At 43.4% G+C, this 13,675-nt stretch overlaps 1 protein-coding gene across 4 annotated transcripts in view; it reads right to left on the reverse strand.

The window, feature by feature from the left end:
* The window catches only part of LOC126416044 (early growth response protein 1-like), a 156,890-nt gene extending 143,691 nt beyond the window's left edge, over positions 1–13,199 (reverse strand). For 2 of the 4 annotated variants that reach the window (XM_050083532.1, XM_050083518.1), the window contains exon 1: positions 12,379–12,890. In XM_050083532.1, the coding sequence (XP_049939489.1) occupies positions 12,379–12,616 (238 nt within the window). In that variant the 5' untranslated portion in view covers positions 12,617–12,890. Of the gene's footprint in view, positions 1–12,378; positions 12,891–12,984 lie in introns of those variants that run through there. The other 2 variants (XM_050083513.1, XM_050083524.1) reach the window with 2 other exon arrangements.
* Between the last annotated feature and the right edge of the window lie 476 nt (positions 13,200–13,675).

Raw genomic sequence — 13,675 nt, forward strand, 5'->3', positions numbered from 1 at the left:
GTGTACGGCTCGCTTTCTCAAAGGTGTCGGAGAGCGCCAGTGTTGAACTAAAATGTTCAAAGAGTGTAGCGTATCCGAGATCTCTGATGTGGATCTAAGCGTAGAATTCGTCCACTACGCCTGATGTATCCCAGTTGCGTGATGTTTAAGCGATTTCCAAAATCTACCAGAAATACAAAATTAGCATCTTTATGTTCACATACAAAACGAATTTGCACAACATTATTAACATAACGATTCCCAAAAACCGAAACAATACTGCACCTGTAATACTTCAGAAGAGAGGAGGCCGACAAGACGTAAAAAATTTATAATTATTCGCTCCGTAATGTTCAAGATATTCGCTAAAATCATAACTAATCACAAAGGGGGAAAAGCATCATATTTTAATCAAGCAGGAGAGCCAACTGGCTTCAAAACTAACTAGGTAGATAATTTCCAACTTGTAAACGAATTTATAACAACTAGGTAGATAATTTCCAACTTGTAAACGAATTTATAACAACGAGAAATGTTTATGAACTACCACTGTTTAGGATTCACCGATTTTGAAAATTGTAACAAAATCGGGACTTTGGGAATGAAAAAACACGCAACACTGGTATAATATTCTACAGTATTTATAGTTGTACAGCTCGGTTTCCGGCTGTTACACAATCTTCACGTACTAAGATGAATATTTGTGCCTGTGATATTTTTTGGAATCAAAAATTTTAAACTACTTGGATCTGAAGTGAATCTCATTTGGTTTTCAAATGTGACAAATGTTAATATTGGATTTCAGACAAGATCGAGACGAATTATTTCAGTAAAATGAGATGTGAAACAGTTTTTCTGTACCACTTAAAATAATGCACCACATGACAAATTACAGCAGTTTGTTCTGAGGAGAAAAATTAGTTGAACAATACATAGTAAACTTTGGCAACGTGTTGCGTCGGGTTGACTGAAGAAGATAATCTTGTCCCAATATAACAACTATTACAAACAGATAAAATATTACAAGTGAGACTAAACAGGCAAGTGAAACATATGTAATCATACAAAGTAAAATTTTAACAGGATAACTGAAACCACACTAACTGAAATAATGGAAAAATGGGACGTATGTACATTGTAGAAAATTATGCCAGTGTTGTGTGTTTTCTCATTTACAATGTATAAAATACTCTACCAAGAACCAAAGGAACAGCAAATTAATACGAAACTGGTACTAACGAAAGACGGGGGCTTCTGTGTTTGCGTACTGATGTTTTTAGATTAATAATATATATGTTTACATATTGATGATCTTTTACATTAATACTTCCAGTTCCATTAGAATTCAACAGAATAGCGAAAAATTCACATCTCTGATATAATCAGCTGTCATACAATTTCAATTACAGTTCAGAATAAATAAATCGTTACATACTTCTATATCCTAGTATCATAAGAATCCTTAAAACAAAAAATAAACAAAAACAGCGCCAATGAAATATGAAGATATTGAAAGTCACATAGGAGGAAGAAACAGAAAAAAAGCGTCTTGTTGCAGTCTTCTTTCGATAGAACAGAAAACATTCTACATTGCTGTGTGATCTTGTGTCCCGTCGTTCTATACAAAGTGCAGGAACTCCATCTATTTCGAGAATTTTTGGGTCCTTCATTAAGAATAAAGTGCGCAGTACTATACAAAAAGAAGGAAGAACTGTGCAGAGCGAAGTCGTTGGCATCCTCATGCTCCACTGTTGAAGTACTTGAAATTTTCACACAATATTAGCAGCAGTTGCCTCTGTATCATTACATGAGGGTCTCATGGTGCAATGAACTTACTACACCAAAGAGCAGGCTTCCAAAAATCACCTGATTTCTCCGTAACCCAGTGAGCAAAGCCTTGCAGAAATGACGCGAATTGATTCAGAGTAATAAACTACTCTTAAAGCTGACCAGGGGAGGGAACTGGTAAGTGATGTGCGAATTACAACATTGGAACCGTACTAACGTGTGGACATGAAAATCTAGTTACTGCGTCACAAGTTATCTTAGGCTTTCCCTGCATGTTTGCTGTTTGTGGTTATCTACTCTCCAGGACATTTTAGTGGAAAATACTTACATAATCGTTTCACGGTATTGATGATGGAATTTTTTTTTTTTTTTTTTTTGTAGTTCAACACAGAATGTAATGTATATGGGGACAAGGAAAGAAACAGATGCTGTTACAAATACAACTAATTTAAGTAGAGAATTCAGTAATGCTTCGCTATCTCTTGGTGTTGACAGAGTAGCCAGCCCTGTTCGAAATCTAGAGGATTTTCTAGAAACAAGTGAAACACTATATCCGAAAGAGTTCTTCGCGTTTGCCTGTTTTAATAGGAGAAGCGGAAACAGCGAAAAGCCTTAACGCCACTGTTGCGAATGAATGACTTCACTGACAATCAGTACATGGGATTGCCCAAGATGCCCGTTCAGTGAACCCTGCGCCATTTCTGTCTCACTTCTGTTGAAGTTCTCCACGTTGACCGTGTAGCAGGTCGAATTTATGGCGGCCTATCGCACGAATCTTTGTTTCGTTCTCAGTTGTTGCTTCGCTGCTGCTTTCGAGTGATTTGTGTCCAGAACACTGCGCTGCTTCACGATTTTTTCACTTCTTGTGTCAAAAATCTCGTTTGCTAGATTCTCAGAGTCGAGTGGAACAGATTCACTAGCTCCGAAAATTCCAAGCAAGTGCTGAAAATCGAAATGCTCTTCCCATAACGTAGCACATGAAGTTATGAATATTGACGTAATACGAGCCACCGTGATTTACAACAAGGAGCATGGTCACTGAAACATTTCGAAATAACTGAGGGAAGGCAGATGATATAAGCTAACTAATTCAAAGAAAGTTATGTATCTAAGCTTAGTTTTCTTTTTGTAGTCGAACTTCCAGGGATATTCTTCACATGCTAGATTCTCTATTTCTCTAGTAGTGCACATAGACGTCTGGCTCCCAGAGTGGACAACACTGACCTAAAAGGAAATCACAAGTAATTCCACTGTCCGGGTTTGGAGTATCAGCCAGCAACCCCTGTCAGACATTTCCACCTGTAAATCACATTGTTCCACTTATAGTTTACTGGGATTTCTCCCGTACTGGTCGTCTGGGTAGGAAATTATTTATATATTTTTTTAAATCTTTGCGGCAACCCTTACTCCAGTCACCAAATTCAATAGCGCAGAACACGCAGGTTGTAAGAAAATTCCGTATACAAAACTTTAGACGTTTAGAGGAGATTTTCATATGTGACAAAAATGTCACAGGTGCCCTGTTTTCCCGCTCTGGGTCTATGAAGGTTTTTACTCTAGTAATGTCCAGAGACGGTGCTCAAACTGCAGTGAGGTTGACAGTGTTTCAAAGATTTTGCTGACCCCTTACGGATTTCTTTCTGTGAACGGAGATGAAGCGTCTTGTGCACAAGACACCTACAGGCACTCCAGACGAGCAGACTGCCCTTTTAGCTGCAGCTGTGGCCATTATTCGCGAGACGTAGTTATTTTGAGGATGTTAGACAGTCATTTAGCATGCAGATGCCTGTTGTGCATTAATGTTGACAGGTAACATTTCCCAAAGCACCCTAAAACAATATTTATCACACAGAAGTCAGAACATCACTACTGTCCAAACTTCCATGATACTCTAGCGCAGAAAAGATGCACCTGTCACATAAGAAAAGTGTTTCTTTTTATCTGCTCCAAACATTCTAAATTTTTTTTTATATGTAGTTGGTTTACGCCCCGTATATTTAGGGTCATTTTTCATATCTAGTCCACAACACTCTTTTATAATACGCGCAGTTAAATCGATGACAGTCTAGGTCTAGTAAACGATTTAAAAACCAGCAAATACTCTTTTCGGTGGAACAACCACTCACTACACTATACCAGTTTATTTTAATGTTTGGGTTAATGCTGGGTTACCAGCACTTGTAAAAGACGACATCATTCTCTGTCAGGGTAGTCCAGAGGTGGCGCTCGGCGCTCAGCTAGGTCGAGTGTCGTAAGTGTAGCTAACAGGTGACGCACGCTGTCAGTGTTTAGGCCCCAAAAGTGGTGCAATCCACTAAGCATGACGTCACTCTGGTTCTCAGCTGGGAGAGAGTGGACATACCAAGTGTCCAGTGATATCCTACTACAACGGGTGTCATCTGTAATGTGACGGCGACTATGTATAGCACATGGCATGGAAGAGTGGGCAGTATAGAATAACTCCACTGCAAAACGAGAGATGCATCTGACGCACAATCCAGTAACAGTAAGCGGGACACTACCTTTAGTATGAATAGGAAATAATTATGTACAAAGGAAAGAAACATCATCTGAAAACAGTTATTGTGGAATTTAAGTGAAGTCGTTACTGATGAAATGAGAAGATAGAATCAAAAGATAACAATCGATAGAAAGTTAGTTTACAGTTAATACTTACTGTACTTCTGCGTCGGGCAATAGCGAATGTGCAGTTGTACATCTGTAAGTGATTAGTGACAATTCTCATGTTACACTCATTAGTGTTTAATGTTTAACACATCGAAATGTTGCTAGTCGCTGAATATTATCAGATATTTATTTCTTAGTGCATGAATACTTAACAGTATTATGCATATGACGGAAGACTGATAAACGTACTACGGGGAAATAGGCGGTTTAGATCGCACATTTTTCTTATTAACGGTTATTAATCTCTCAAACTGTTTTCTTCAGATGACAGTGGAAACCAATGATCAATAAAACTATTGTTTGATCTACAGGGACTGACATCCTGCAATAAATTTCAGCGCAGTCACGGTTTCACAGTGGAATCACTTCGTAATTTAAAAAAAAATTGAGAAACGTCTATAATAAATACAACGGCCGTGAGAGCGGTGTGCTGACCACATGCTCCTCCATATCGGGATCCAGTGACGCCTTTGAGCTGGAAATGACTCGCCGGTCGGTCGGTACCTTTGAGCCTTCAAGGCCTGTTTGGACGGAGGTTAGCTTTTTTCTATGATAAACGACTTTTGCGTAATGTTGATTCTGCCATATATGTGGAATATTTGTTTCCTAAGGGATGAGGAAGGAAATAGTCCTAACTACTGACGTTACTGAGATGTTCTGGATCCTACCAAGAAAAAGTACAGAAGTTGAAGACTGTTAAGAACGTCAATCAAAATGAAGTTGTGTTAGAAAGCGATATACCAAAGGAAAAAATTCGAGTTGCGAGCGTAAGTTAAGATTACAGCTTACTGCCATTGTTGTTTAATTTTAAAGTGTAAGAAACAATAAATGAAGCAGAAGAAACATTCTTAGCATTACTAGAGGCCCCAAATATGACATTCCTTTTCACCCTAGGTATAAAAAGATAACGAACGGGTAAAATGAGCGAGAAAGTAAGAGAGGAATTAGTTTGAGAAATATCTAAATAAAGACGACAGTGATAAACAGGAATAGAACGGAGAATGGTCATCCGCTAACCTTCGTAAGGCATAGAAGAAGTCAAACAATTCTGTTAGTCAGCAAGCAAGATAACTTAATCTGGCCAGAGTAAGGGAGAATTCAGGGACAGATTGATGCTGGCTACCTTCGGCATAAGTGGCTTGTTGATATCGATTACTAATAAGCCCTGAGGAAGTTTTGAGTGTGTACATCTGCATAAAGGCAGTGCATTCGAGTGAAACGTGGAAAACTTTGGAGGTAGAAGTTGATAGTATGTAAAATGAGGTAGTGAGGCAGGAGGAAGATAAATATCAACTACGCAGGTTAAATAAGAAATGTGTAACTCCTAGAAAGAACGTAAAAGAATGGAAGGGACGTGTCATATAAAAGAATCACTGGCACTGAACGGAACTGTTGTTGTTGTTGTTGTTGTTGTTGTGGTAGTGATAGTAGTGGTGGTGGTGGTGATGTACAGTTCGAAGACTGTTTCGACGCAGCTCTCCACACCGATGTATCTAGTTGAAATCTGTTCATCCTTCCGTAACTACTGAAACCCACATTCATTCAAATCCACATACTGTATTTTAGACTTGGTCTGCCTCTAAAATTTTAACCCCTCACGCATCCCTCTATTACCAAATTGCCCACTCCATTAGTGTAGTCAGATTGTGCCATAAACTTCCGTTTTTCCTAGTTCGATTCAGTATCTCGTCATTTGTTATACGATGTACCCAAGCAAATTCCAGCATTATTTGTAGAATTTCAATTCAGTGGCTCCGATTCTCTTACGTTTACTTGCGCACACTGCTACACTCCACATCGATACATTCCGAAAGGCTTCCTAACACTTAAATTTACATTCGGCACTAACATATTTCGCTTTTCCAAGAAATTGGTTCAAATGGCTCTGAGCACTATGGGACTTAACAGCTACGGTCATCAGTGCCCTAGAACTTAGAACTACGTAAACCTAACTAACCTAAGGACATCAGACAACACCCAGTCATCACGAGGCAGAGAAAATCCCTGACCCCGCCGGGAATCGAACCCGGGAACCCGGGCGCGGGAAGCGAGAACGCTGCCGCACGACCACGAGCTGCGGACTTTCCAAGAAATGATTTTATTGCTATTGCCAGCCTTATTTTATTTCCTCCCTACTTCGACTGGCATCACTTATTTTGCTGCCCAAATAGTAAAACTAATCTACTACTTTTAGCGTCTTATTTCCGAAATAATCCCTTCAGAATTACCTGTTTTAAGCTGATTATATTCCATTAGTTTCGTTTTAATTTAGTTGGTTAGTTCCATGTTCTATAGAACATTTGAACGGATCCTTTATCGAGTTGACGTGCAAAGAGTCAGACTATACGATATTTATTTAATGTTAACGCTAATGAACAAATTATTATTTTTCGTCCTACTCATGTAAATATTCATAATTACTACTTCCTTTTTAATGACTACCAGTTTTTAACCACAAATTCGTCAACGGAACAGAAAGAGCTGTCCTGGAAAAATGCTTTTAAATTGGATTTAAAACTTGCTTCGCTACCTGTTAGACATTTTATGTTGTTGGGCAAACGATAAACTTTTTTTGCATCGTATTCAATTCCTTTCTCAACTACTAACAGATTTGCCATGCCTAGTGTTCTAGGCATGGACATCACTGGTCTTCTCGAACTGTGAAGGATTATACAGTACACGACGAATTTCATTAGCGAATATATGCATTGAGACAGTGCAGTCAAAATGCTTGGCTCGTTGAAGAGGTACCTACATGAAGTCCGTGGGTGAACACCACGTATTATTCCTACAGCTCGCTTTTGTGCAATCAATACTTTCTTTCTTTGTTATGAGTTACCCCAGAAAATTATTCCGTAAGATATTAGTGAGTGAAATATGCAAAACAGGTTGGTAAGTTTGTTTCTAAGATTAGCAATTATACGAAGAGCAAAGTAGATGAACTTTTTGAGAAGCTCAGTAATACGCTTCCTGCAGCTCAGGTTTTCATCAATATGTACACTCAAAAATTTGCTGAATTCTGCACTATTTACTGACTCCTGTTCATGTGTTACATCAGTTGTTGGTATGATTCTGTTTTGTTGTGCAGAACTGAATGTTATGTGTTTTAATAAAATTTAGGAAGAGTCCATTTTCTGAGAACCACTTTATAATTCTTCGGAAAATATTATTTACTAACTCTTCTGTTGCTTTCCCTTTTATGGGATTTATTATAACATTAGTATCATCTGCAAGATGTTCTAATTTTGCTTGTTGAATTTTATGTGGAAGGTCATTCACATATTCAAGGAAAGAGTGGAGCCATTATTCAACTCTGTGGGACTCCATTTTCCCTAGTCACTGAAGTTTTCTTCCTTTCTGACATTGTCTGAATTATTTAGCACAACTTTTAGCTATTTGTTAAGTATGATTCAAAGCAGTGGTGTGTAAAGCGATCAATTCCATAAAACTTGAGTTTTTCTAGGAGAGACATATGTTCAACGCACTCAAACGCCTTGGACAGACCACAGAAAATACCAATTGGCGACATATTATTATTTAAGGCTTTTGCTAATTGATGAGTAAATATATGTGAACAACATTTTCAGTCGAGCAACCTTTCTGAAATCCGAACTGTGATATTCTAAGTAAATTGTTTCCACCCAAGTGTGTGACTACTCTTGAGGACACCGCTTTTTCGTTGATCCTTCACCGTCTCTGAACAGAGGGAACTGAAAAGGTTAATGTAGTAGGTGTGGACAGAGATGGGAATACTGTAAAAGAGGCTTTGAGTTTAGTAGGTGTGGAGAGACGAGAAGGGTAGCCTAAGAAAGGAAGTGATCTAGGACGCTTACAAGCCAGTCGAAATACTGGTGACTAAGAATCAAAGTAAATATGTAAATATGTCCTCGGCGAAATAGCGTAATCTTTGCACTGCAGAAGTTTCCATCTCACTAACTGCGAAATATACTGCAAGAACACGTTTCTCGGAGAGCAGTTGATTGCGAGGAAGCAAAATGAATCATAAAAGGCAGTTGGCAGCGGCCAGAGAGGCTGCGCGGTACGGCTAACGGTACGCCGGCGCTACGTCACAGTCGACTCACACAGCAGGCGCGCCAATTGCAGCAGAAGCGGGAGAAACGCCGACTATTAGAACCGATCCCGTCGCAGACGAGACTCCTCGCGGCTTTGGTGGCGGGCAAGGCTTTCTGCAGTGTCAACCTGTCGCACAGACACAACGTGACTCAACTCGCAGCCGGCGACCTCTAAATGTGACTCATTTTCCAGACGGTCTAAGGTCAGAGATGCTACCGGCAACGATATGAATGTGCGAGGAATGACGTCTGCATCTTACTTGCTTTACATCTACATAATAAGCCGACAAAGGAAGTCACCTTATTGTGACTATTTGTTATAACTGATTCGGAAACACGGAGATAATCTGCCCATAACATTCACGTTTAGTAGTTGTTAGTTTATCGTTTTTGACAGTGTTTTGATTCAGAGGTAGAGAGAAAATGTGCATTAAACACCACGCTTAACTAAAAATAGCGAAGTGACACGAAACGCGAACTTCCGCAGCTTAAGCACTAACGTTGATAGCTGAAACTGAAAATGATATGGTGTAATCCGTCACATTAATCATCATCATCATCATCATTTAAGGCTGATTATGCCTTTCAGCGTTCAGTCTGGAGCGTAGCCCCCCTTATACAGTTCCTCCATGATCCCCTATTCAGTGCTAACATTGGTGCCTCTTCTGATGTTAAACCTATTACTTCAAAATCATTCTTAACCGAATTCAGGTACCTTCTCCTCGGTCTGCCCCAACTCCTCCTACCCTCTACTGCTGAATCCATGAGTGTCTTGGGTAACCTTGCTTCTCCCATGCGTGTAACATGACCCCACCATCTAAGCCTGTTCGCCCTGACTGCTACATCTATAGAGTTCATTCCCAGTTTTTCTTTGATTTCCTCATTGTGGACACCCTCCTGCCATTGTTCCCATCTACTAGTACCTGCAATCATCCTAGCTACCTTCATATCCGTAACCTCAACCTTGTTGATAAGGTAACCTGTATCCACCCAGCTTTGGCTCCCATACAACAAAGTTGGTCGAAAGATCGAACGGTGCACAGATAACTTAGTCTTGGTACTGACTTCCTTCTTGCAGAAGAGAGTAGATCGTAGCTGAGCGCTCACTGCATTAGCTTTGCTACACCTCGCTTCCAGTTCTTGGTGTGGGTTCCTGTAGTCATGTCCTAGTTCATGAACCACGGGCAACGTATGAGTGGCCAAGTAAGTGGTCCCGACAGTCGGGATACCAGTTACTTTGGAATAAGGCTGGGCATCTCGGACATATTCTGAGTCGTGGTCACCTTTGTGCTCATACGGCAAAGACTATCAAATCCACCCGTTAGTCCCTCAGCCGTTAGGGGTAAAACCCAATGGGACTCGGGGCAAGTAAGGCTAGCAACCTGCTTCCCTGGTACTTTAAATATGATGCTGGCAACAATCAGAGCAAAATGCCTCGGACCTTTGGAGGTGACGGAGTCCCACCTCTACCTGACAAACCAGGGACTCCTAAGATACGTCACATTAATTGTTAAATTAAATGTGAACTCATACAAACCCATATCATTTTCGAATATCTCTAATAGAGCTCTCAGAAGACCACGATACAACCGTATCTCTGAAGCAATAAAACGTTGTATGACCCAGTTCCTATCACAACAAGGCGAGTCCATGTTAATGGAAGTTTGGGTGTTCATAGGAGATAGTGGATCGGACGAAAACTGTACTGGTACACAGCTTGAGACTGTTCCAGTTAGCAGCACTAATCACTTCAGGCAACTGACGAGTCATATAAAATTATCGCTTGTAACGTCTCAAAATTATTTTCATTTACTCAATACAGACACTGATCACTACTTAAACTAAACCACAGCAATGTACCTAAACATATTATAGTTTCAGTATGCTGAAGAATAGTGCACTGGCTGAAACGTCGACGGCGCTAAGCTACGTTTTAAATATCCAAACACTTCTTCTGAAGAATGCACTGCAGTCTCAAGTGATAACTGAGCCAAAATCAAAATACATAATACTTCCAGAGCCGCGAAACAGGACATGAGAGTTCTATCGGCAAGGCATCATTTACAATTGCCCCCTATCACAATTTTTTAAACAGTTTCAGTTTTTCGTGCCCCAGAGCTTGCAGACTTTATTGAAAATTCTACAGAACTATCTCAGTTACTTTGAAAACACTATCGTTGCCAGTTCCCATTCTTCCAAATCATCATCAAGAGCATGAAATGGCATGTATGCAGCTGCATATATGATGTCACACTCCACTGCACCTAATGTCAAAACAGTGAAACAGACATTGCCAAGAGGCTCAAAGGCTTTATATATAGATGGAACACGATGTGCATATACAGACAGATTCTGTGACTCAAATCGATCTTGTCCCTAACGATTATGATTATTTGTTACAATCGAAATTGATAGCAATAAAAAAAGCTTTAAAGCATCAGATGGCGGTAAATAGCAAGCATATGACGACACTGCAGCGCCAAAAGATTATAAAACACTCATTTTCCCGCACTGCTTGAATGACAGTCTCGATGCCTAATCGTAGCAGAAGCGACAGCAACGTCAGTCTAACGACCGCGTTTTCATTCCCGGTATTGTAGAAAGTGGCTGCCTCTGCGACAATCTATAAATCATGTAACTGGGAACATTATTTAGAAATTGGGTCTAATTCAGAGTATATACACTAAGAAATGCAGGCTGATCGTGAGACACCACGCTTACAACTCTAACCTTACTACAAAATAAGAATGTAATGGACAATTTCGATTTATATGATGGAAACTGGCACTGTTGCGCATGTTAGGTACTATATCTGTAGAAGAGCTTCATTTAATCACTATTAATGTTACGTTTGTGTTGACAATGTCGCTTGATAAGAATGGCTTAGGAAGTCGTGGTTTTTCAAGAGTCGATCACATTCCTACATCACATCACTCTGCAGATCCAGCAATTCCAAATAACATTACTCTGCGTTGACGACGATGTCAAGATGTGCTTCAAAACCTTAACTTTTTGCCAACGCAGCAAATGAGCGAAACTAGACAGGAATCAAACACACTACCTATGGCTGCATACCTGCGCATTATTGCATAAGTCGTGCCCGTCGTCTTTGAAGGTAACATCATTAGGGTGAGTAGGTCGCGTCGGGTTCAGCCAACAGGGGATACCAGAGGACACTTGAAGATGATCCCAGCAGAGGGGTCGAAACGTCGAGTGTTGAAATGACAATAATTATTGTTTATTTTCCACTGTTGGCTAGTTTCGGCTACTGCAGCATTGTCAAGCGGTACATGGGTACCAGGCTGTCCACCTAGCAATGTATGGTGGGCAGCAGTAAGACTTACAAGCAGTGAGTTGGTACATCAGGTCGTAAGCTTTATGTTTGCCCGCCATTTGGCTTTGGTTGGACAGCATGGTGGGCAGTCCACATGCACGAGGGCTACCAAAAAATGTTCAAATGTGTGTGAAATCTTATGGGACTTAACTGCTAAGGTCATCAGTCCCTAAGCCGACACACTACTTAACCTGAATTAGCCTAAGGACAAACACACACACACACCCATGCCCGAGGGAGGACTCGAACTTCCACCGGGACCAGCCGCACAGTCTATGACTGCAGCGCCTCAGACCGCTCGGCTAATCCCGCGCGGCACGCGACAGCTACCGCTTGACAATGGCATAGCAGTCGAAATTAACTAATATTGGAAGTTACACTTTTTGTACGATTGTGGTACCGTATCAGATGGAGGCAGTCGAGTATTGTAGTTTGAAGAGTAACGTCACGCGAGCTATTCACCCACAGATTTTACCTTCGCCGATGGCACAGTGATAGTGAGAAGTATAGGCGCACCTGGAGGCACGAGCCAGAGCGCCAGCAGATCGTCGACGCTGGGCGCATGGAGGTGCGGCGCGACCGCTGGTGCGGGCGGGTCGGCTCCACCCCCGGCGCCACCCCCGCCGGCCGCGGCCGCCGCCGCCGCCCCCAGCAGCAGCTGCTGCACCTGCAGGATGTCTACGAACTCCTCCGACGAGTCACTGGCCGAGTCTTCGTCGTTGGGCCGCAGCCTTCTCATCGTCGCAGCCGGCATGGCGCCCGCTGGCCCCTCGGCGGCTGCTCGCGCCACCCATGCCAGCTCAGCAGCACATAATACCTCCCCCACCAGCACAAATAACGCACAGCGCGCGAGTCGAAAGAACGAAAAAAAAAAAAAATTGGTCGTAGTAATCGGAGGTCGGTCGAGCACTGTGGAGCACCACCACCACGGCGACTAGCGCGGCCACCACCGGGTTGACGCGCACCGAGCGAGGACGAGGCCGTCGGAGCGACCGGCCGAGAGCAGCGGCCAGCTGACACTGGCGCAAGCCGGGCCGCGCGCGCCGCGTTTCTGAATGGGAGGAGGAGCCGCGGAGGAGGGGGCGACCGCGGGCCGAGCGTGTGTGCGTGACAGCTACTCACCGGCGACACCGACGCATTTCCCGGCGCTGCCGCGGCGTCCCCCGGCGGCGCCACCATTGGTGACGTCACGCGCCCGGCGTCATCGCCAGCGCCTGGAAGCCGGCGGCAGAGCACCTCCGACTGCGGCCGCCGCTCGCGTAGGCAGTCGGCGGGGAGGGGGGCGGAATACGATGGAAAGATGGGGTGCGCGGGGAGCTCGGCGCGACGCTCGCCGACGGCTCCGGGCCGAGACTAGCTCGGGCGGCAGGAAGGCCGCTGGCACGGGCGGCGCGTCATGCCACGCGGTGCCCTTCTCCGGCCCCCACCCGCCGCTGCCCCCTCCCCCGGCCGTGCGCGCCCCCCACCACCGTGCCCCGGCTCCTGATGCAACGTCTTTTTAAATCTCGCACCTCTCCTCGCTCGCCCGATCCCCACCACCGCCGTCCGCAGTTTTTGGCCGCGACGTGCCGGGAGCTCGGCCCGGTGACGTCACGGCGCGCGGCGCGGCTCGGCGGCAGGTAGGCATTCCCGGTAAGGACCGCAGTCGCACCTCGGCTCTGGCAGCGCCATTGTTTCGCTAATTGCGAGCGCTGCTGCGACGCGAGGCGAGACGGCGTGACGCGTTGGGTGCGAGGCGCTAGGCCAGGGTCGAGGCGCGCGCGTCCCTCGCGGAGGCCTTACCCGGCCAGGAAGGACGCCAGCTTGTCGGCGT

This window comes from Schistocerca serialis, chromosome 1 (assembly GCF_023864345.2).
Source record: "Schistocerca serialis cubense isolate TAMUIC-IGC-003099 chromosome 1, iqSchSeri2.2, whole genome shotgun sequence".
Classification (NCBI taxonomy): Eukaryota; Metazoa; Arthropoda; class Insecta; order Orthoptera; family Acrididae; genus Schistocerca; species Schistocerca serialis.